Genomic DNA, 25,451 nt, shown 5'->3' on the forward strand with positions numbered 1-25,451 from the left:
AGCACATTTCCGCCGTGTACTGAGAACATCTCCCCATGATAATATCAGTCTGGATGATATCATCATCTAGACATATTTCCAATACATGGCGGGAATGTGCTGTGGGGCGGAGATGTGATCTCCTTCAATTGCCACCACCCCAACCATAAACTCGAAGAGTTGGGACTTGGGAGTTGCCAGGGAGGGGGGAGTCATCGGGAAATTCGTCACATTCATCGATTCCTTGAAGGATGAGAAGACCTCTATATCCTTTGTCATTGAAACCAAAATGTAATCGGTGTAAATCAAACAAAATACTTAATCAGTTTTCTCGGTTGCAACATCACATTGTGCCTTCTTTGGACATGGTCGATTAATATCTTCATTTCTTATAGTTGTGAATGTTCATAATTCTCCGTCTCATTTTACGTGGAGCATTTTCTTTGTATATGGGCATTCAGTGAAGGCCCGTAGAGCTGAGATCTAGGATAACAAACGTTGTTTGCGAATTGGGATAAAATCTTTATCCATGGGTGGTGTTCATGGGTGATCTCCATGCTCTCTACTTTTCTACTTGGTGAATGATAAAAATGGTGGATGCCCATCAGTTACTTCTCGAGACACTGCTGCTTTGATGGCTTTACTAGAGGATTGTCGTCTTCAAGATATTGGTTTCCAAGACCAACCACCAATAGAAGACAATTAAACTTTCTCATATCAAAACGGATTGACAGGGTCTTTGTCTCAGAGTACTCTTGGTTACAGTTTTTTTTTTCTTAGTATGGTGTCTGGGTTAAACATCTCCCAACTATTGGCTCTGACCACTATCCAATTATCTTGTGTCGAGGCAACATTCCACTTTGTTTTGAATCTTATTGGGCCCAATTAGCTCGTTTTTCTAAGCAAGAATCTAGCTTGTGGCAGGTTGATCGTGGAGAGAGTGGAGACTCCATTCAAAAATGTGAATCGACAAAAATTAATTTGAAATATTGGACCAGTTAAAGAAAAGAAGGGAGGTTATCCGAGCCCAAATAGCAGCTCTTCAGTCAACGGTTAGAACTGAACCTAATATACAAGAAGAAAAATCATATTCTACAACTCGAGGACTTCTATTGGCATCAACGTGCCCGTTGTAATTGGTTACAGGCTGGGGATTGAAATAACAAGGTCTTTCATATGTTTGCTTCCAATCGAATGCGCAAAAATAATATCTTCTGCTTAAAAGATTTTGGACTTTTGACACCCCTCGGTTATTGAAGGTACAATAAAAAAATTATTTTATTGAGCTTTTTTCTTCTACTTCACCTTCTTTTAATGATATCCCTGTTGAGTTTGCTCCTTGTGATGTCACTACTAAGGAGGTAAGGACAGTTTTATATGTAATTGGTCCTACTAAAAATGTTGAGAAGAAATTGGAACTGACTTGGTTTGCTTCATTCAAATAAAACTTATTTGCTCACCTGGAATATCTGAAATCGATTAATGGAACTAATATAGTAGTTTTGATCCCTAAAAAAAAGGTGCTGAAATGGTGTCTTGACATTAGGCCTACAGGCCTAACAAATGTCACTTACAAAATTGTTACACAAATAATCACTGCTAGATTGAAGAGCTTACTTCCTCGTTTAATTTCTCCCATGCAAACGGCTTTCACCCGAGGCCGACAAATCCTTGATAACTGTATAATTGCAACTGAGGTCCTAGAGAGTATCCAAAACCAAAAGAAGAGTGACCGACCCATATGGTTCTTTATAATGAAATTGGATCATGGAGTGGAATTTCTTGTTGATGGTGTTCAAAATGAGAGCAGTTGTTTTAAAACCTTCAATCAACTGATCTTTAATTGTGTAGCTACAGACTTTTATTCTATTTTATATTAATGGTGAACCTTCAGTGCCTTTCCAACCTCACAAAGGTCTCCGGCAGGGATGCCCCTTGTCTCCATATTTGTTTATTCTAGGGGCGGATATTTTATGGAGGATCGATGTTGCTACACGCTCTACATCACGATGATCTTAAAGGGTTACAGCTTGATTCTGGTGGGATGATCTTGAATCATCCGCATATTATGTATGCGGATGATATTCACATATTTGGCCAGGGTCCCATGCGGGAATTATCCAGGATCAAAGAGCTATTTCATCAATTCTGTTCTTGGTCAAGGCAACGGATCAGCTTTGATAAGTCATCAATTTTTTTTCAGTCATAATGTTCATCACAGAGGAAGACTGAGAATTACTAACTTTTTGGGTGTTAGAATGATGACTAAACACGAAATATACCTAGGTTGTCATGTTCATGAATTAAGAGGTTGCAAAGATGGTGATAAAGATAGAGTTAAAGGGAGACTAGAATATTTGAAAAAGTCTGTTTCTATCTCATGCAAGCAGAACGGTGTTGGTTCAAAGTACTGTGAACTCTCTCCCGAGTCCCGACATATGCAATGTCAACTAAGTTGTTCTCCCAAACCCACCGGCCACTGTGATCAAATAACAATGAACACTCGCAAACTCTGGTGGGATTATTTAGATGATCAACACCACATTTATATTAAAAAATGGTCATCATTTTGTGCTCCCAAGTCACTTGGAGGATTAGGATTCAAAGATTTTCAGCTGTTAAATTTATCACCACTCATGAAATTATGTTGGAGGTTTTTGATTGAAGGAAATCAGGTGTGGGTTCAAATCCTGACATCTAAATATTTACATGGAAATCATAATTTTTGGTCAGCCCCTATTCGGTCTACCTTGTCACATACATGGTCGAGCATGCTTAGATGTCATCATCATCATCATCCATGTTGGGGGTGTTGATGGTTAATTGGAAATGGATGGTCCATTGGTTGTGAACAGGACCCCTGTTGGTTATGTTCGGGTGAGTCTCCAGAAATACTACCATCATCTCTAACACACTCTTTATCACCTATCCATATGGCTAATTTTATACATCCTGGTTCACATGTGTGGATGGTTAATCGGTTGTAGTAATATTTTGACAAGCCAATAGCTTCCACGAGAGTTCAAATCAGCCCTCCACAACGTCTAACAGCACATCATGATGACATCATCATTTCTGGAATTATCATCGGGAGATGTTCTCAATACACAGTGGGGATATGCCGTAGGATGTGGGGGGCTGATTTGGTATCCTTCCACGATCTCTTCAAATTCAATTCAACTACCAGGATACAATCATGACATGGACGATGTATTTATATGGCTGCATACTACTCAGGGTAAACTAATATCCTCCTCGGCCTACAGGTATCTCTCTGATCAAAATGCTCATTCTTCGTCTTCTATTTATGCATTTGGTGAAGTTGCATGGAAATCTTTTCGGAGGATAAAAAATTCGCCACCTAGGATTCACATTTTCTTGTGGAGGTGTATAGTTAGTGCTATACCTATAGTTGCATTATTAGTTGGGTTCGCCATTCTCAACAAATTAATCCTCAATGCCGTCTATATGAGTTAGAGGATGAATCTATCACACGTCTATTTTTTACATGCCTACTTATTAGAAGAGTTTGGTTTGCCTCTAAATTTTTGTTACGGGTAGAAAATTGTCTTCGTTGGAACATTCAGGATTGGCTACTTCATTGATTTTCAATTAGAAAATCCACTACACCCATCTTCTTTAACAATGCTTGCACAGGGGTATCACACGTGGCATTTTTTAAAAGCTCGATGCAAGACAATGATGGAGAACAAACCTTTTTCTACCCATCTCTGTGACTTTTGCTTGTCAATCGCAAATAGAGTTTATACTTTATACCATCCACTCTTAAGTGATTTAAATGCTTCCACACATTTGGAATCCTTATACTCGACACCTTCTAGCTGGGAGAAGCCTCCATCATCCATTCTTATACATAATTTCGATGGGACATTAAATAACTATGGTGGAGGTGCAGAGTTTTTACTTAGATATTCTAATGGTGAATTCTGCTATGCAAGATCCGTGAAGATACCTTTAGGGGATCCTTTGAAAATTGAAGCTCAGGCGACACTTTTAACTCTCACGTTTGCTGTGGATTTAGGTATCTTCCGTTATTCTTGAGGGAGATTCTCTAACAGTTATCAAGAGTTTGTTGAACTCCGATTGCATTCCTCCTTGGAGAATCAGAAATACCATTGAAGATTGCGAACTCCTCGTGTCTATGATGTATGATCCATCACTGCTCGGTTCATTAGGTTTCTCAAGTGTTTAATCAAGCAGCAAATAAAGTCATAAACCGGACAAGCATGCTCTTTCTATTTCCACCTTATTCCCTTGGTTTAACCCCCTACTCTTCTGATTGTAATTCCGAGCAGAATTTTTAATGAAGGCTGTAAACACACTGTTGACTAGCATTTTACCTTAAAAAATGTAAAAAAAAAAAAGAAAAAAAAAGGTTTGGAATCATTTTAAGCAACCTTGGACGGTTGAACTTGTTCTACGAATCGTCTCTTGTTTTAGTTTTCTTAAAGGCAAAATATTCGTTGGCTATAATTTGATTAAAACGTTCCATGCTGGGTCCCCAACACCCTGCCGGATTTTTCCCCCTATGAATGAAAACAATCGAGTAAAAGAATTGCTTAAGACAAGTAGCCCCAACACTCCTTTGGTTCAATAGTTCGCTTCTCACCAACCCACAGTCAAGAGCACTGCATCACCAACTCTACATTTTCCGTTTCTCCGGGATTAAGGCAGAGCTCATAGTGATCAGATAAAAAATAATAATAATGGGACCTATTTGATCAAAATAACACGAAGAGGGCTTATTCCACGAGTGATCAGATCAAAATAACAGCTGCCAATTACAACTCTGGCTAAATTACTGTTTTTTACCCGTCATTCCAGCAACCACCTGCAAAATGGTAATCAGAAAAAGGTTAAACCTATTCCTTGTAAATCAATACGTTATTAATGTTTATTTGTGTAATCATAGTATAAAGGCTTGTAAATAAATCTAGCACTTTATGCAAATCCAAGGCATAATTATTTGAAAATGGATATCAAAATCTGCCTTTTTTTCAAATGGAAGGGACTAATAATCTAATATTCAGGTGCAATGTCTTAAAAATTACTATCTTCATGCAATAATAGGAAATCACATTACCTGAGCCAGACTTATCAAATAAAGGCCCAGTCAGGACAGTTCTTAAGATGAAAATGGGAATTTTGGATGGACATTGTCATCAATCAAAACTTAATTACTTACATCACTCAAAGCAGGTTGTGGAACTTGCTTGGATGACTCGAATGAATCCAAAATAGGCCTGACCACAGCTGGAAGAAAGAGACCTGAAATTCAAATGAATTACCGCATTAGATGAGCAAAACCCGCTATACAAGTCATGTAACGTTTAAAAAATTAGTGCTAAATAGTAAAAAATACTACTAGTCATTCCACAATCAACTAGTTGTAGAATACTGGTGATTCATTACAATCACTTAATTGTAAGAAAGCTTTCTTCTTTCCAGACTTCCATTCTAGGTGCCATATCCATTCTTGCCAATAAAACTCTTGAACACTTGGAATGGACCTTTGCATGATAAGTTAATACATGTTGTGAGCCATTATATCAATCGGATCATGATCAATTTGAGATATTCTAAATTTAATATACATCTTTTTATGATGTGGTGACTTGATCATGTGTTGGTATAATGTGATTGGTAATATGGTTGATCATAACAAATTTTGTTGTAATGGGAAAATTTGGTGCTGTTCAATGAGCCTGCGCGCACGCACATTTGTTTTTGATGCCCCATATAAGCACTCTAATATCGTTCTGCAAAACACTAAATTGCTTGCTTATTATTGATTTTCACTCATCACATTTCAGTTAAGTATTATTCATCATGTATTATTGTGTATTTGAAGCATGTTAAAGCAAATTTAAAGCAATAAACTCTCCTACCACTAATAAATTGTTGTCATCTTCAAATTCATACATAAATTAGTCAAATCTGTCAGATAATAGCTGGTGGAATTCCATAGTCCACTTGCAAGTCTTGCGCAGGTCTTGTGCAGGACAAATGCAAGCAACTTACTTCTGTACAAGTGTTGCTAGACTCAGACAGGACCAGTCAGTGAAACCAGGAGACTCGGGAACTGGAGGCCACACTGGTTTTTTAATATCCCAGTTTTCCAGATGGCTAGGAAATGGTCAAACTGGTCAAAACCCAACAGAACCATTGAAAACCAGCTAGGTTTCAACAACCCACCCGGATCAATAAATTGTTACAATGTTCAAAATGCCAACTGATGCATGGAGGAGGTCCGGGGCCCACTGGATGATGGGACAGCCACACATGATGAGGCTAGTGTCCTGCCCGAGCTCCAGGTGTCCAACACCTCTCCGACACGTATCCTTTTGGCACGGGCATCCGAAACCTATTTAAAGGTAAGTTCTGCATTCATTTCATACTTTTGGCATCATTAATTGCCAGCCTAACAACCTCGGACAGCTCAGTTTTACTGACTTGATCGTCAGAGACCTAAGCCCGAGATATCCCACCAGCCCTCTGACTTCATATTCTTTCGCAGGAATCCTCCAATCTGCCCGGAGATCATCTGCGAGGTCAAAGTTACCAAGCATTTCAGGTTTTATAAGGTACCTTTTTTATGGCTTCATGTGGCTACACAAACATGGGGGGCCATGGGAAGGGGAGATAGCCTGTCCCCCTACTCATAAAACCCCCAACCCCGGTGACAACAGGATTTGATCCCAAGTGTCCGCCGCAACCAGCTAGAAACTTTTACCAACTGAGCTAGTTGGCACCAATCATAGAAAAGATATCTAGGTGATAAGAAAACCATAAATCTCAATAAATTTGGGCAACGACTCAAATCTCATATTTATACAATAAAAGAGTACTACTAACAAATTAAAAAAAAAAATGTATATAATAAGAAATGGTGCAGCAGTTTAGCATATTATATATTTTATAAAATGGTAGAAATTTCCTACTCAGGTACAATATGACCTACCCAATTTCTGATACATGGATGGATGATGGCTGATCCCAACCTAGGGACCCTAAGGTTGGGTGCCTAACAGCCCTATACCATCAATTGGTAACTTTCTCAATTAATATTAGTGGTTTAAAGTCTGTTTTTAATATAAAATTTGCCTGTAGATCAGCCCTATAATCCACCTTCTATTGATGATAGACATATCTCCAATACTATAGGAAGGATGAGGATAACAAAAAGAAAACACTGATGTTAGGTACTTAGGTGGATCAAAATTAGCAATGAATCAAAAGGTGAAAGGTCAGAGAACTAATTAAGCACTGGAAGTGGTGAAATTGATGGCCTGGTGCAAGAAGAGAGATATTAAACACTGCCATATTATTTGAAGACCACAGAAGTGGGAAAGATTACATGATAAATCTCCCAAAAGAGCTGAATCAACTGAATACCAAAAGAACAAGGAACCTTTAGTGAACATACAATTACAAAGGCAGGGTGTACATATAGAAGATAATAATCCTAACTAAATGCTGCCCAAGGGGAATAACATGTATGAAGGAGAACACCTATAAACTCTCATCAAGGACTGAAAACTCCTTGTAATCACCCCCAAAAGACTGTCAGAAGTCAACCGATCAGCAATAGATTTTTGGGTAGTAGGTACCAAGATATCTGTGGACAGTGGACTATCCCCCACCTATTCCCAAATCCCACGCCACTCGCTCTTCATCACCCCAAGGCATATGACAATACTTCAACCTTTTCGTTCCTGCTTGGAAAGCAGATTTAAATGTGAACCAAGCCAAGCACATCACCCTACCTTATGCCATGGAAAGGGGGTATAGAGAACTTGGAAGCTGAAAGAGGAATACTATGGTAACTTGTTGATTCTGGTCCTTCTGGATGTGGAGAAGAATGACGGGAAATAAGAGGAAAGGAACAGCAAAGGTAATACCAATTCCTGAACAAGCACAAACTAATAAACAAGGAATGAAAGGCAAACATGAGGACAACCAGGTAAAAGTCCAGTGAGAAAATTTGTAGAAGATTTAGAATTAGAAATAACAAATTGGAAGGAGATAAAGGTCTAAACAAGGAAAAACTCAAAAAAGGAAAAAAAGAAGAAAAGAAAAATAAATGAAGTGGAAAGGTTAAGTGTGAAACTGACTATGGTAAAGAATGTGTATGATGAAAGGAGAGGAAGAAGAGTTGATGGGAGAATGGATCAAAATAGAGGGCATTCAAGAAAGTAATGACGAGGATCATTAGTTGGGATGTCAAAGGACTAGGCAAAGCAAGAAAGAGGACAATAATAAAAGAGATGTTGAGAAAGTAAGAACTGGATATAGTTTTGACACAGGAGTCAAAAACAATAGAAACAAAAGGAGAATAAGAAGCAGCTAGACTGGGCTTGCAGACGTATTAGTCAGTCCATGGCACCTGCTTGGGGACAACAAGATTCTAAATATTGCATGCACAATATGAAAATTTTGTGTATCATGCATGTTGACACCTCAAAACTCACCTAAACCTTTTATTTGTTTTCTCGATAAAATAAAGTCAGAATAGTTTGATATGCTGATAGTAATGTTTGAAACCTTTAAGGCCTTGTTCGTTTAGAATTGTGTAACTTACCCAGGTAAATGTTTCCTGGGTAAGTTCACTTATCCATGTTCTTTTTATTCCCAGGTAAGTAATATAATTACCTTTTTATCCATAAAAAGCTAATGTCAGATGGGCAAACTTGTCCCATTATGTTTTATAATTTTTCCCCCAAGTGGGAAAGTGACTTACCTACCTGGGACTAGGAGATGGGTAAATTTTACCCGGGTAAGTGAAACTCTTTTTACCATGGGGCCCAGTAGTTAATGCAAAAAGAATGCTGTAAAGTTGGTCAATGGGAAAGAGATACCTATTGACCAACTCCCCCCTACTATTGTAAATGAATGGGGCCTAAAACTTAAAAACTATACATATCGTATGATACCCACTGACAAGTTGCAACATTTTGAACCTTGGGAATGTGGTATCTATCAATAATATAATAGTATGAATTGAGGAAGAGCTAGTGGGGTATTGCCACAGTGTCTATAAAAGTAAAAAATGTGAAGGATGGATTTAATGGGCTATGAAAAACATGTATAGACAAAATCAATACAGAAAGAGAAGTGACTTTGGGGAGGAATTGTGCTCAATAAGAGACTTAGGGATGGGCCATGGTGCCTCCCCAAGTCTCGGGGAAGGACCATGGTGCTTCCCTGATAAGTTGCGATTTTTGAACCTTGGGGAGCATCAGGATATTATTTATGTGGAATAAATAGTATTAATGTGGTATCTATCAAAAAAATAGTAGTATGGATGTGAGAAGAAATTAGCGAGGTATTGCACAGTGTCTATCAAAGTAAAAAAAAAATGTGGAGGAAGGATTTAATGGGCTATGGCAAACATGTATAAACAAAATCAATACAGAAAGAGAAGTGTCTTTTGGGAGTGTACTCAATAAGAAGACTTAGGGAAGGGCACTTGTTGATTCACTGCAATTTTTCTAACTGGGGGTGGAGAAATATGCTGAGCCTGTTTGGAGTTAAGATGTGCTTCTCGGCTGATGTGAAGGGCTTCATAGAGGCATGGGCTCTGGGAGGCTTATCCATGGCTGGTAAGGTAGCTTGGAGCATCCTACCTGCTGCTGTCTTCTGGGCACTATGGTGTGAAAGAAATAGCAGAATCTGCAAAAGAAAGCACTCTTCAAAGGAAGAAGTTCTGAACAGGATTATGGGGATGGTTCACTCTTGGTTGGCAATACATCCTTTATTTAGAAATAAGCATATTTCTTCCTTTTTTTATTCAGACTTCCTTTTTGTAAGGAGTTTTTAGTTCTTTTGAGGGATGGGTGTATTGGGTTGATGGTTTACCTCTGTACACCTTCTCATTGCACAGAGGCTTAATTGTAACGTGGCCCATTTTCTGAAATGAAATACTTTACCTTATACTTTCAAAAACAAAAGAAAAGAAAGAAAAAACTTAGGGAAGGGCCATGATGCTGGGGGGTGGGGGGTTTAATGTAACTTCATAGATGTGTCAGATAACTCCAACTAGACGAATACAAAAACAGTAGTGACTTTTGGAAGGAGTTATACTCGACAAGAAGACTTTGGGAACATAGATGAGTCAAATAACAACCAAAGCATCATAACTAGCATGAGAAAATTTAATCAATTCATCAATGAGTGTGAACTAAAAGAATAAAGACTAGGATCTTCCAGCTTCACATGGTCAAATTTCCAAAGGGAACCTTCATATTCAAAGCTTGATAAATTCCTATTTACAGTAGATTGGGAATAACATTGGATTGGATTATCTTGTCAAGCTTTACCTCAGCCTACCTTAAATAATTGGCATCTGCTGCCCACGACAGAAAAGCAATGTCAATAATCCAACCTCTTTTAGATTTAACAACATGCCAATAACCCACCCTTCTTTTAAGGGTAATTTTTAGGTTCCGCGGAGGAAATAATGAATGTTAGAACTTAGATGGAATGGATGCAAATTCTACAAAAAGTAAAATAAAATAAATAAAAATAATACTAACAGTGCCTAAAAAGGTAGCTATGACAGTGGAGCAAACAAGAGTTTGGAAGGAATGAGATAAGAATGAGATTTTATGACAAATTGAGGAATTAGACAAGAAGGAACCACAAAAAAAAAAAAAAAAAAAAATCTGGACGAAGAGAAGTCTCTTAAATGGCATTTGCAAAAAGAGTTGAAACAATTCTCGAAAGAGAATAAATAAGCTTGAGACAAAAGGAAAGATATAAGTAGATCAAAGAAGCGAGGTTCAAAATATCGATACGTATCGTATCGGGAGCTTCCCGATACGCCCCTACAGAGGGTGTATTGGGGTTTTGACCGGTTCAGGGGGTCCAGGCCTTAAACCAGCCCCTCTGAACCGGATTTGAAAAAAAAACTACCGATACTGCCCAATATGCCTCTACCAGCAATATCAGGTGTATCGATATTTTGAACCTTGCAAAGAAGTGGATCGAAAATCAAAATTCTTCTACCTTTTGGCAAACAGAAGAGGGAAGAAGAATAATGTTTCCAAGTTAGTGATTAGTGGGGAGGAGATCACATATCAACAAGAGATAGCAAGTGCCTTTTTTGGATAATTTCAAAATCCATATACTGCCATACCTCATATGTGAAAACAAAGGTGGAAAATTTGGATTGGCCTGGATTGGAAAGTAACCAAGTATCAGGTTTGGAAAAGCATGGTGACTTGGATGAAATTGAAAACCAATATTTGAGCAATAAATAATTCAAAGACACTTGGATTAAATGGTTTCTCCATGACATTTTACCAAGATTGTTGGAAGATTCCTTAAGAAGACCTTTGGAAGTTTTCAATGAATTCTATGAAGGAGAATTAACCTAGGAGTCAATGCCACATTAACCGGGCTCAAAACATTGGATGTTTTATCATGTTTCTCAATTGATGATATCCTAAGGAAGTGGGGGAAGTGGCAGCCACCACCTTCTCTAAAAAGATAGTAGTTCAAAGATGTTGGTCACCACGTAAAGAAGGTTTCATAAAGCTCAATTTTGATGGAAGCAACATGGGAAATCTGGATCTTTCTAGAGTGGGAATTTTCAGGGATGATGAAGGTCATATTGAATCAATTGTTTTCAGATCCAATTGGAATTGGGGACTCCACTAGGGCAGAACTTTTTGATGTTCTGAAAGGAATATAGAGCGGGTTTCAGAAGAGGGCTACATGGTTATGAAATGAACACTGTCGTTGACCTCCTACAGAACTTGGAAGGAGTGTGTTTGGAAGGTAGTAATAGGGATAGGAGAATCTAGACCCCCTCACCCTCAGGTTCCTTCTCTTGTGATTCCATTTTTTCAGCCCTTATTCAACCAAGTGAAGGCCAAGGGCCTTCCTTTCCATCCAAAGAGATTTGGTGTAATCCTATTCCTCTCAGGGTGGGTGGTTTGCCATTTGTGCTAGGAAATGTATTTGGAAAGAATTAATACTTGTGGGCTACTACAAAGAAGAAGACCCAATTGGTGCCTTTCCCCTCACTGGTGCTCCCTGTGCAAAGTTAATGGTGAGAATTGCTATCACTTATTGACTTCCTGCCCTTTTTCTTCCTCAATTTGGGAATGGTTCCTTTCTTTGTTTGGGTGCAAGTAGAGCCCTACTCCTGGTGTACAAAGCCTATTTGCTTATAATCTCCTAAGCTAGTCAAAGAAAAGGGGAAGAATTCTGTGGAGATGCACAAGGGCAGCGGTGAGTTGGACAATTTGGGAGGAGAGGAATCAAAGGCTCTTCCATGAAAAATAAAAAAAAGTATAGAAGCTTTCATTGAAGCTATTACCATCAAGGTAGTCCCAGTGCTTTAAAAGCTATACCATCAAGGGGTCAATTTGTGCCTGAGGCACAAGGCGCAAGGCGAGGCACGCATCTTTTTGAAGCAAGGCGCAAAAATACAAAAAAAAAAGTCAGAAAATTTAAAAAAATCAAAAAATAATATTAAACATAATATTATTAAAAAATATAAAGTTAAATTTTAAAATAATGTTTTAAAAAACCTACTATCTAAAATTAAATTCATAAACATAAGATGTAAAGCATAGTTAAATGAGAATTTAAAAATAAAATCAAACATATAAAACATTTTCAAGCATGTAAAACCTCTAATCTCTTTTTTCACTCAATTGCAGTACTTCACATAGCTAATGTAATGTAAAACATATTACGTTCTTGATTCTACGAGCCGCCTTTGTGCCATACCCCTCGAGGCAAGCCCAAATAAGTCCACATTAAGTCTTAAATTCTTAGTTTTCACACAAAAAAAATAATGATTTTATAGTTTTAATTGCTTTTTAAGAAGACATTTTATTAGAATGAATGAATGAACAACATTACCAAACTGAGGGTCTCAAGGGGTGTGGCACGGGGTCCGAGGGCGGAAACCTTGGCCCAGCCGTTATGTTCAAAAAAAAGCAAAAAAGCACCAAATTTTCAAAAGGCGCACACCTGGGCTGAGGCGCAAGGCGCATCAGGCGTGCGCCTTTTGAAAGGGCTGCACCTAGGACCTAGGCAACGCGCATACCCTAAAATGTGCCTCGCCTGTGCACCTAGGTGCGCCTTTTAAATCATTGGGTGGTCCATTGGGTAAAATCATTGGATATCTTTAGAGATGTTTCTGGCATTGAGGTGATGAGAAAGTGGAGGGAGGTGGCTAATTTTGCTCCAGCTAAGGAGGTGGTTAGGCCATTATGGTCCCCACCCTCTAGTGGTTACATTAAACTTAACTTTTATGGTAGTAATGAAGGTAATTCAGATCCTCCTGGCATTAGAGGAGTTTTCAGGAATGAAGAAGAAAATATCACTGCACTGTTCTCGGGCCCGATTAGTAACGGGATTCCTTAGAGCTGAAATTACGGCTATTATGGAAGGGATCCAAAAGGCTAAAGAGCTGAATATCAGAAAGTTGGTAATAGAAGGTGATTCAGAGCTTGTAATCAGTTGGCTTCAAAAAAAAAAAAAGAAAAAAAAAAAAAAAAAGAACAGAGGAAGAGGGATGGTAGTGCTAAATCCATGATAAGAGAAAATCTGTTAAATTGCTGCAAGGGGTAGAGGTGTCTTGTAATTGGGTCAAAAGAGATGCAAATGCTGTTGTAGATACACTTGCTAAGCAAGGGGTGGGAAGGAATGATTTATTTTGGGCTGTACTGTAATCTTTCTTTTGGGGAGTGCTAAGAGTGTTTATCCTTCCCTCTTCTTTGTACTAAATTTCTTCTTTTAATAAAATCAGTTCTGTTATCGAACAAAAAAAACGGAATATGGAACGGGCAAGAATGGTCATTTGTAAACCAACACACACACACACACACATATATACTAGTTTAGAATATTTTACACTATAAATTTAATCTTTTTTATTTATTTTTTAAATAATACTGTTGTAATTTTTAAATTTTAAATTTAAATTTTAGATTTTTTTTAAGTTTAAATCTTTTCTACCAACCGACCCAAACGAATACAACCCAAGTTGGTCGGTTTTCACTAATGGTTGCTCAGTTTCGGGTGACCAACTCCCCAACCCAACCAGGTCGGTTTTCACTAATGGTTGGTCAGTTTCACCAACACACACACACACACACATATATACTAGTTTAGAATATTTTACACTATAAATTTAATCTTTTTAATTTATTTTTTAAATAATACTGTTGTAATTTTTAAATTTTAAATTTAAATTTTAGATTTTTTTTAAGTTTAAATCTTTTCTACCAACCGACCCAAACGAATACAACCCAAGTTGGTCGGTTTTCACTAATGGTTGGTCAGTTTCGGGTGACCAACTCCCCAACCCAACCAGGTCGGTTTTCACTAATGGTTGGTCAGTTTCGGGTGACCAACTCCCCAACCCAACCAGGTCGGTTCAATTGGCCAAACACCCTGAACCAAATCAAACCGACCCATGAACACCCCTACTAATGAATAGTGAGAGATCGGTGTGGTCCTACAGAAACAAACTAAGGAAGTTTAAATGGATTACTAGAAACATGCAAGTAAAATCCAATGGATACAAAGGTCGGCAAACAGCATAGTTGATGCATTAGAGGAACAAGGGATCACTTATACTGGGCTCAGTTGTAAAGTCAAAAGAATGTATTGGGAGAGGAAGTAGAAATTTCCCTCTCAAGAGTTGTATCTTGTATGAATATTCATGTACATTTTTTTTTGATAATTTATTCCTGTACATATTCTGTTCATAATTAATAAAATCTCATGTTACTTTTCAAAAAAATGCCACTTTACTAGCTTTGATTCCAAAAAAAAAAAAAATCCTAATGCATCTCATCCTAGAGATTTTAGGCTAATCAGCTTAACTGGAAGTCTCTACAAGATTTTTGCTAGGTTTCCTACCAAAGATTGGATGAAGTCCCTCCTTCTTTGGTAAGACAACTCCAAGGGGCTTTCATCTAGGACAGGGAAATTATTAATCAAAACTTAATGACAACTGAATGTGTTGAGGAAATGAAAAGGGTTGGCAAGAGGTGTTGTATATGCAAATTAGCTCTAGAGAAGGCTTATGACCGTGTTAATTGGTCATTCTTGGAAGAGGTGCTGACTGCTGACACAAGACAATTTGGTAAGGAGGGGTTTCCAAATAGAGGATGTAGGTTGTTCTTGTGCAACAAATGTGAGGAAACAGTAAATCATTTATTGTTGCATTGTGACTAATAAGATTTGGGAAAAACGTCTCCAGTTGTTTTAAGTTGATGGTACCTAAAAGATCTGAGCAGGAGAGGCAAAGTGACATGGAAGACCATCCCTACAGCTGTGTTTTGGGCTATTTGGGGAGAAAGGAATGACAGAGCTTTTGAGAAAAAACAGAGCTCAGAGGAAAAGGTGGTAAAAATGATAATGGGAATGATGTTCTCTTGGCTGGGCAATCACAAGCTTTTTGAAGGAAGAAACTGTAGTTCTTTTTTTTTATTTTGAGAATCCTTTTGTAAACTTCTAAAGTTTACACTTCATATAATTGTATTGAAAGCATTATTTCATTGCAGGTGTATATCCCCAATGTATAAATCCTTAGTATACAGGGGCCTCTGTCTTGTATCTTTTGGTTTCTCTTAATACAATACATTACTTCACCTTTTTCTAAAAAGATATGGCTTTGATGAGAGATGGAAAAAGTGGATGATGGAATTGTGACTTCTTGCCACTACTACTTGTTGGTAAAGGGGAGGATGCATCACTTCTATCCAACCAAGAGGGGATTGAGACAAGGGGATCCCCCTCTCCCTGATCCTTTTTACCCATATTGTGGATATGTTTAGTAGACTAATCTTGAAGGTGTTAAGAGTAGGGTTAATTAGAGCAGTGTTTTAAAAGCAAAGGGCGCACAAAAAGCGACAGGTTCCAAATGCGCCTGAGGCGCAAGGCGCACGCTCCTTTTTTAAAAAAGCACAAAAAATTAAAAAAAAAACTAAAAAAATAGAAAAAATAGAAAGGGGTCAGCCCTGTTTTACTGTTTTCAAACTAATATTTTCTGCTGATAAAAAAAATAGTGGAACAGTGGGGCGGAGGGAAAGAAGAAGAAGAAGAAGAAGAAGAAGAAGGGGGCGGAGCCCCTGTTTTAGTGTAAAACAGTTTCAGAAGAAGAAGAAGAAGGGTGGAGCCCCTGTTTTAGTGTAAAACAGTTTCAGAAGAAGAAGAAGAAGAAGAAGAAGAAGAAGGGGGCGGAGCCCCTGTTTTACTGTAAAAATATTTCAGTATCAGAAGAAGAAGAAGAGGAAGAGGAAGAAGAAGAAGGGGGCTCTTTTACTGTAAAAATATTTTAGAAGAAGAAGAAGAAGGGGGCGGAGCCCCTGTTTTACTGTAAAATAATATCAGAAGAAGAAAGACAATGAAAAAAAAACAAGAGTGGGCGGAGTCCCTGTTTTTCTGTGAACAAGAAGAAGAACTGAAGAGGAAGGAGGAGAAGAAGAAGAAGGGGGCAGGTGGAACCCCTGTTTTCAGTGTAAAAAGAGAAAAAACAAATACCTGATGCTGATTGCTGAAAGCCTGAACGTTGCAGTTGGTCGTCCGACTGAGAGATGGCCTCTAATAGAACTTCGAAGGTGGCTGTTCGATTGAGAGATGGCCTGAACTTGATGATCCAAGAAGAACGTGGGGGCTGAGGGCTCGAGGCTTCGACCGATACTGGGAGCCTGAGAAGCCCTGCATAGCAAGTTTTTTCTCTCGAGAGGGTCGTGAATTCTTTCTTTCGTATTTGCTATACCATATCCCAACCATTTTGGCACATAAAAGGAAATAATCTATACATATAAGATTATAATCTATCTATAAAAGTCAATTTAAAAATAACTAAAAAAACAAAGGGCAACCAAACATAGGCGCGCGCCTGGACCGCCTGGCGCCTGGTCTGAGGCGCACGCCTTAGGCGTAGAGGTGAGCGCCTTACTAAAGTCACCGCCTTGACCCAAGCGAGGTGCCTGCTCTCAAAAACGCCTCGCCTTGCATCTCAGGCACACCTTTTAAAACACTGAATTAGAGGATGGAAGGTTGGAAGAAATGAAGTGACAGGAACACACTTACAATTTACAAATGACATCATTTTATTTTGTGAGGGCAAGGGGACAAAAGAAGCAAAATACTTACAACCTCTAATAAAATCTTTTAAGTGATCTCAAGCTTGAATATTAATCTTAATAAGAGTTGTGTAGTTGGATTGAACATAGAGGAGCGTTTAGAAGAGATTGTGTACACCCTTGACCTCTTGGGTGCTCATTAAAGTATCCTGGGATAATAGTTGCAAGAAGGAAAGATCAAGGACTATGAGATTAATAGTGGCAACCTGGGAATATAAATTTTTCTTTGTAGGGAAATTGGCTGTGGAGATTCTCATTGGAAATTAACAAATACAAAATTTGGCACAAGGTGATGACTGCATTATGAAACACTGGCTAATGGTTGGGATGTTGGGCTAGCCCCAAAGACCAAGTCCATAATCTTTTTGACAACAAAACCAAATTTTGTTGCCTCACCTTGGCTAGGATGCCTCCCTGGAAGGTTATTTCCAAGGTTTAAAGTATCCCAAATGCAAGTGTATCAAAAAGATAATTTTAAGAGACGTATCAAGATACGCATAGATACTGACAAAAGACCAAGATATGCATGGATACGCCATGAAACTCAAATAAATAATAAAATATATATTAATAACAATAAGAACAAGGGATATATAACCATAAACAAGTTATTTAAACATTAAAAAAAAAAACCTACTTTGATGGTTTATATGAATTATGTAAGAGATCGGGACACAATCGGTAACCGTTGAAAAATGACGGAAAAACTAAAATATGTACATATATCTTATCTTGATTTTCAGAAAATCAATATAATGTCTTAATATTTGTTAATATATACATTTTAATAATCAATTTTAGCATGGGTGATCATCTGGGCCCGACCCAATTCAGAAATTTCAGGTTTGTTGGGCTTGTGTTTAGTCTTTAGCCCAATTTACCACAATAAACATCCATTAAAAACATAAAGTTTGTTTTAAGGATAAAAATGGATAACATTTGACCAACAAGATGAATTTGGGCATAGTGGTGGACTCATTATCATTGTAAACGTGTAGCCAAGGTTCAAATCTTCTTAAGGCCTACTTTAGTTTTTACGCCCAAAATTGTGTGCATTAGGCATTAGAATGGCATGCCAAATTTGAAAGTCAAATTTAAACTTGCCTTAACATTAAAGAGAGATAGAGAGGAAGTAATTAATGAGAAGGATTAACAATAAAAGAAATATTAATGAGAGAAGGAGTAAGTAATGAAAGAGAGAGAGAGAAATTAATTAGAAGGATTAGCAATAAAAAAAAGATTAATGAGAGAGGGAGTAATTAATGAGAAGGAGAATAATTAATTAAAGTAATTAATTTGTAATGTATCAACCAATACATTAGAGTATCAGGTCCGTATCAGCTGATATAGACCCAAAATGGTCTGATACAGACGAAAAGGAACGGAGCAAGTGGTTTCTATACGTTCCATGCATCGGGCCTTTAGCAGAATGATACGTATCGTCCGATACGTTGCGAAATTTTGAACCTTGGTTATTTCTACCGTGCTACCCTTTCTTACATTTTATGAGATATGTTCTGGCAACAAAGCTAAATTTTGTAAAGACCTTTGGATGGAGAACAATCCTTTAAAAGACCAACTCCCTAATCTTTTTGCAATATCATCTTACAAATCAAAACTAATTTCCTCTGTCTCTCACAACACTTCTTGGGACTTTAGTTTTAGGAGAGACCTCTACAGCTTTATCTTTATTGTAAACTACTTAAGGGGTTTTTGTTGAACCTAATAAGCCTAACCATCATATTTGGACTTTTTTGTTTTTTGATAAATAATATCACATTTCATTAAGATCAAGAGGAAGATACAGTCCCCTTGGAGAGGCACAAGATGCCACCTCTCCAACACAGGAGACCCAAAAACAAAACTATAAAAACTATAACAAGGAGTACATGAGTGCTACTACAAGATTACAGTTTAGCCCAGAACAGTGTTTCCCTATTTGTCCCTTGTATCAACGATGGTGTTCGCTGATCTTCCCACCCACTGTACTGTAACAAACATGTTTCTTCAAACATTCTGTTGGACTGTTGGACTGATCTTCCCATCATATTTGGATTTTCGACATTAAATCTGTTGGACTTTCTCGTGTACTTCCTTTTCTTCAAACATTTTCATCCATTTCTGCATAGAAACTTTACTGGTGAAAGAAATATGGAGTGGACTGATGCCACCAAAGAAAAGGCCATTCTCTTAGGAAATGTTTCATGGAAAAATCAACACATGTGATATTTTTCAACAGAGGCGGCCTTATTGGTGTTAAACCCTTCATGTTTGTTTCATTTAATATGCAAGTGTTGAGTATATATATCACTTACTAATTTCCTGTTCACTTGTATCTGGTATTTGGAAGTGATTTTCTACTTGTTTTGGTTGCAGGTGGATTCACACTCAATACTTGGAGAGATTATTTCAGGCTTCACTCCTCACTTTGCCAAAAAAGAGAGGGAGGATTATGTGGAGGTGCACAAAGGTAGTTGTGATTTTCTCAATGAATGACATACTCAAAAATTTCAAGAATGTGGCTTGGTATTCAATAACAAAAAGGATCATATGCACACTCAATACTTGGAGAGATAATTTCAGCCTTCACTCCTCACTTTGCCAAAAAAGAGAGGGAGGATTATGTGGAGGTGCACAAAGGTAGTTGTGATTTTCTCAATGAATGACATACTCAAAAATTTCAAGAATGTGGCTTGGTATTCAATAACAAAAAGGATCATCTCACCTTGGAGACCACCCAAAGTAAACCAAATTAACTTTAACTTCAATGGCTGTAATGTTGACAACCTACTCACCCCATATAAATTAGAAACACCACAAAAACTGCAATGCATGATTGGGGAACGGGTAGTGACCTTCAACTGGGTATTACCTTTCAAACCTTACTCACCCCATATAAATTTTTTTATTAGCAACACAGAAAAATTCATTAATTAGAAAACCAAGTACAACAAGAAGCTGTAGCGGACAAGCATTCCACATTGTCCATTAATTCACTAAATATATCACAGGAAAATTCATTAATTAGAAAACCAAGTACAACAAGAAGTTGTAGCGGACAAGCATTCCACATTGTCCATTAATTCACTAAATATATCACAGTCACAAACAAACCCAAACACAGTCCCTTTAATTACAACACAGCCCAAAAGGTAACCCGACAGAAACATCCTACTAACTAGAATATAGCCCAAAACATAGGTTGTCTTTGAACTCCTTACTTAGCTAGACCATCAACCATGCTGTTAACTGACCTTCTAATCCATCTTATTTGAATCACCACGTCTTTAGAAGCCTGTTTGAAGCACCTGAACTCATTCCCTAACTGCCAAATTATCCCCTCCCCTTTCTTCAGCCAGTTTACCACAGTTTTTGAGTCCCCTTCAACAATCAACCTACCAATCCATATTTCTTTGGCTTTTTCAACACCAAACACTGTTTGCCTTCATTTCTGAGCTCACTACATCACCTTAACGAAAAGGACCCAAGAACATGGCTAGCATATTTCCATTCTCCCCTTATTACCCCACCAATGTCTGATGGCCCCGGATTTCCAAAACAACTGCCATCAAAATTTAGTTTCTTCCACCCAGCATCCGAAGGGGACCATGACGAAATAACAATAGATTTCCTAGATGCAGTGTTTGCAATTGTTCCCCAAGACCTAAAAAAGTCTTTTGTCTTAAAATCACTAAATAAATTTAGTGTTTTCACCCAATGCATCACCCTTAGAGTTATAACTTCAACTACAGCTTCTTTGCTTCTTTCTTTGTCGTCAAAGATCCTCAAATTTCTTTCTTCCCAAATTGTCCCAGCAAATGCTGCTCTAGTGCATCTTCCCATAATTCTGCCTCTCCTTTTAGAACACCTGAAGGAGTGAGCTAAAGAGGCTTTCCAAATTAGCAAGAGGAATCCATCTACAACCAAACAGAGAGGAAAACCACTCCCAAATTAAGTTAGCAAAAGGACATGAAATTAAAAGATGAAAGGCCAGTCTCACCATTATGATATCCTCTACATTATCATGTCCTCTTGTTGTTATCTGCACAAAATAAATGTTTTGTTGCTGCATTGCAGCACTTGACCCTCTTGCCTCCTTGAAATTTAATAAAACCAAGTTTCTCAGATGTCCGTTCTTCTGCAAAGCTACAGAAAAAAATCTTGGCCAAAGATGAACTAGAATACAACCAGGTCAAAACTAGTATTAAGACACCACCCTTGCTGAAGAAAGCAGTACAAATTGCACCTTGGTCCTATAGGGGGCTATGAGAAGATTCAGATGGCTAACCACAAATTTAAAAGTCGGAATTCAGTGGAAAAGGAGATCTGCAAATAGATTGGCAGATCATCTAGCTAAGCAAGGAGTGCATAGGAATCAGTTATTTGGGCCTCATTTGTAATTTTTGTTTTGTTTTGAGGCTGCACCCTGCACCTCTTTGTGGGAAACAGTCATTAATAAAATTTGTACCTATTTGGGGCTGCATTTGTAATTTTATTATCTTTAATAAAATTTCCATTACTTATCAGAAAAACTGTCCATGTCTATGTGCATTTTTTATAAGTGACAAAAAGTATTATATTTACTATAAGAGAAGGCGAGATGCCTCAATCTATACAAGTCTCTGTGCAATTTCTTAACCAACAATTTGAACATATGTACCTACCAGCTTACAGCCTTAAGCAAATAGCCTTGTAGACAGGCAGCATGCAACTTTTAATTCTTCATGCTTTCAAACAACATCAATTAAGCCACTGCTGCTAATTCCCTCCTTAAATTGATTGCTTATTAATGGTCCTTTGTAAATAAACAAAAAAAGCATTTTTGAGGGGAAACAAGGTAAAGTATTTCATTAATCAAAAAACCAAAAAAGCGGAATACATCTTGTAATACAACCATGTATAAAATTTCCCATTAACTGGCTATTAACAAGAAAATAAAATATCCCTGTCAAAAAATCTAGTATGTTATAAACCATTGAACTCCTTATTTACAGATAACCACGGGAACAGCTTTTCCCTGATCTTACTTAGCACCTCCTGCTCATTTGAGCTTATGTTTTCAAAACACCTGAACATTACTCTCCTCCCATACACATCAGAATGCAGACAAAGGTGCTAAACAATTGTGCCCCTTTTGCTCAGCCCCCTAAGCTTCCAGCTCATCAACAGTGCCAATATGGATTGTGGTAAACATCCAATCCTCCTAGACGTGCAAGGACAGTACTACAAACCACGGATGTGAAGTAGCAATGCATAGAAAGATGATTAGCCCCTGCTAATCAGTTTGTCTCGAATGAGACGATTCCCTAGGGCAGCTGGCCACGCTAAAGATTTTACTTTGGAAGGAGAAGCAGACTTCCAGATACTTCGAACAGTGAAGTCCTCATTGCGAGAATTCAGACTGGAGTAAAAAGACATGAAAGAAACCGAACAATAAATATTGCAAGAGATGTTTTGAGCCCTCTAAAATGGACCTTCACTTGGTCAAGAGCCTTACAACCCCCGTTAGAATTTTTTAGTGGTATAAGAAGACTAGGGGAAACATAATCTGTCATCGACGATAATGATTTAGAAAAGCCCCAAAAAATACTGTAGGCCATTACTGAGTCTTAACTCTACAATACTAGTATTATTCATCACCTTGAAAAGCAATCTGTAAAATATCTTAGGAACAATATTTTTGCGCTTACAAGCGTGAATGCCATAAATCTCTGAGTGAAAATTTAAAAAAAAAAAAATTCTAATCGTTGAGAACATTAAGTCGATTAGGAAAATGTTAGAAAAAAAGAACACAATTCCAACGGTGAATAATCAACCCCCATTTAATATTCAATCTTAAACAGATTATTTGCTCAGTTCCTGTTATGTTTTCTAGATCCTCGTTGCATTGTATGAAAACTTACAAAAGAATAAATGATTAATTAATCGAACAAAATCGAGAGAGGGACAAAGATCAGCTCCTGAAATTAGGGATCAATAGCAGTGAAAACTTACCAACACCGGCGATGAGACATGAAGCTGCGACCACCGGCTCTTGAACGATGAACATCTTAAGCTTCTCCATCACCGCCATCGATATCCCCTTCTCTAGCGTTAGAGTATCGCTCTTCTATTCTTTTCCTCAATTGAATGGATTCCTAGGGAAGAACTCGGCGACCTTTCAAGAATAATAATCTACTAGCGCGGACCTGTGCGAGGCACGGGATTTATCAAGAAAAGTGAAATAAAGATTGCAATGTTTAAAATAATTAAATCTTTATTTTAATAATTTCTTATAAAAATATTTTATTAATTTAGTAGTTTAATAATTTAAATTAATTATATTAACTTTTTTAATAAAAAAATAAATTATTGTTAATTACTTAATAAAATAATTATTTTTCATATTATTTGTTAATGTTTTGTTTTATTTATTTTGCTTCATTAATGATTAAATGTTTCAATTGTTTATAAATATCACTTAAATATTTAAAATACTTAAATATCAGGAAATATATAAAATTAAGCTATAGTCATAATTAAATTAATTTATAGTTATTCTTTTAGACATAATAAAGGTTTAAGACTTTGGATTAGGCTTTGATTAATCCTCATCCTAACCCAACCCACCCAAGTTGCATGCATCGTAACATTTGTAGTTAGATTAAACTAAACCAAGTGTAACCCATTTGTATAGCCCAATGAACCAAAAAAAAAAAATCCCGGGCTAAATTTTGATAGCGCATTAATAATTGATGAGGATAGATTTGGCCCTCTACTGACGTAGAAACATATAGCATAACAGGACCACTACATGACACCTCAGCACCACATGAACAGTTGTGGATCCCACTAAGTCAAGGTGGAACACCTCAAAACAAGTCTGAGCACCTTGGACACCTTGGCAGGGCGACTAGCAGCACCTCGTCCAGGGCTAACCTATGGTATCCCATCATTATCAGTCCAATGGACCTCGGCGTGAGGAGCGACCTCCTCGAGGACTTGCTGACCTGTAGTACCCCATTAGTACCGATCGAAGTGACCTTGGCATAAGGAGCAACCTCCCTTGAGGACTTGCCGACCTGATTGAGGTCTAGGTGGCAACCTTGCGAGACATGCTTGTTGACCTCCTCTACATGCTTCTCGTCACTCTCGGGTCTCTCGGAAGTCGGCTCCCACACTGAATGTTCCGACGGAAACCAAATAAGGCATAAAGCATGTCTACATGCGCGACTACCTTCGAGGACTTCGGATCAGTCAGGCATGCCTTCCCGGAGATCTCGAACGTGGTGCGTGAAGACCACGCCAAACAATGCCTATATAAAAGTTTCATATCCTCCCTGTAATTTGATGCACTCGAGTTGGGTTTGGGCTCGGTTTGGTCAATGAACCCACTCTAAAATTATACATATATAAATGTATTTATGAAAATATATATACATATACAAATATACATATATATACGTATATATATATATGTATAAATGTATATAATTGGGTCGGGTTCAGGCTACCTAAGGGCTAGGCCCGAGCCCAGACCGTGTAAAATTTTGGGTTGGGCTAGTTCGGGCTCGGGTTGGGCCCACCTAAGTTGCACCCCTACCTAAGAGAGAAGGTATGTGCAATTTAGCTCTCATACTCTTATGCTTACAAGCAAACCAACTAGCTACAACACTCTTCGTTAACTTAAGCATCAAAGTACCCACACCAAGTAAAGCACCCTGGGACCTCTAATACTATTCTTCTTGCAGTTTGACCAACCACATGTTAGTCCAACGTCTGAACTGCCTTCCAGCTAGGAGAGTTCAAATCGTGCATCATCAGTGGTTTTTAAGGTTGTCTAGCCTAGCCCAACCCACACTTTAAGTGTAATAATATTTGTCTCAGCCTACAAGCTTGTCCGTGTTAATAATAAAACTATGATTTTTTTTACAAATTAAAAAAAATATTTTTTACATTTCTAAATATATTAATATGATATTTGTTATCTAAACCATATGTGCATATAACTTTCACGTTGAGTTTATTATGAGTTGTTTAGCTTGGGCCCAATCTGCTAGGGCCATCATTGGACTTTGAAAGTTCAATACTCAATTAGACTTTGAATCCGATTATCCTAGATTTGGATGTCAAAACTTGCATCTAGTTAATAATTTGATTGGATGTAGATTTAACCAAGGTTCAAAGTATCAATACGTATTGGCCCGTATTGGCCGATACGTATTGTGTTGGTGGCTTCATGATACACTACTACAGGGGTTGTATCGGGTTAGACCATGGTTCAGAGGATAGTTGGGACTTAAACCAATCCCTCTGAACAGGTTTTGAAAAAAAATAAAACTTAAAAAAAAA

At 37.7% G+C, this 25,451-nt stretch overlaps 1 protein-coding gene across 1 annotated transcript; it reads right to left on the reverse strand.

Moving 5' to 3' along the window:
• Positions 1-4,533: 4,533 nt before the first annotated feature.
• On the reverse strand, positions 4,534-23,357 carry LOC148881005 (fiber). The gene is made up of 3 exons (XM_088963191.1): positions 23,115-23,357; positions 5,186-5,268; positions 4,534-4,831 (listed from the first exon to the last, which is right to left on the reverse strand). The coding sequence occupies exons 1-3, from the start codon at positions 23,191-23,193 to the stop codon at positions 4,799-4,801; spliced, it is 195 nt and encodes a 64-aa protein (XP_088819317.1). The 5' UTR covers positions 23,194-23,357; the 3' UTR covers positions 4,534-4,798.
• Positions 23,358-25,451: the final 2,094 nt, after the last annotated feature.

The sequence above is a fragment of the Nelumbo lutea genome, chromosome 1 (genome assembly GCF_056320005.1).
Source record: "Nelumbo lutea isolate HS-2025 chromosome 1, American lotus-T2T, whole genome shotgun sequence".
Lineage (NCBI taxonomy): Eukaryota > Viridiplantae > Streptophyta > Magnoliopsida > Proteales > Nelumbonaceae > Nelumbo > Nelumbo lutea.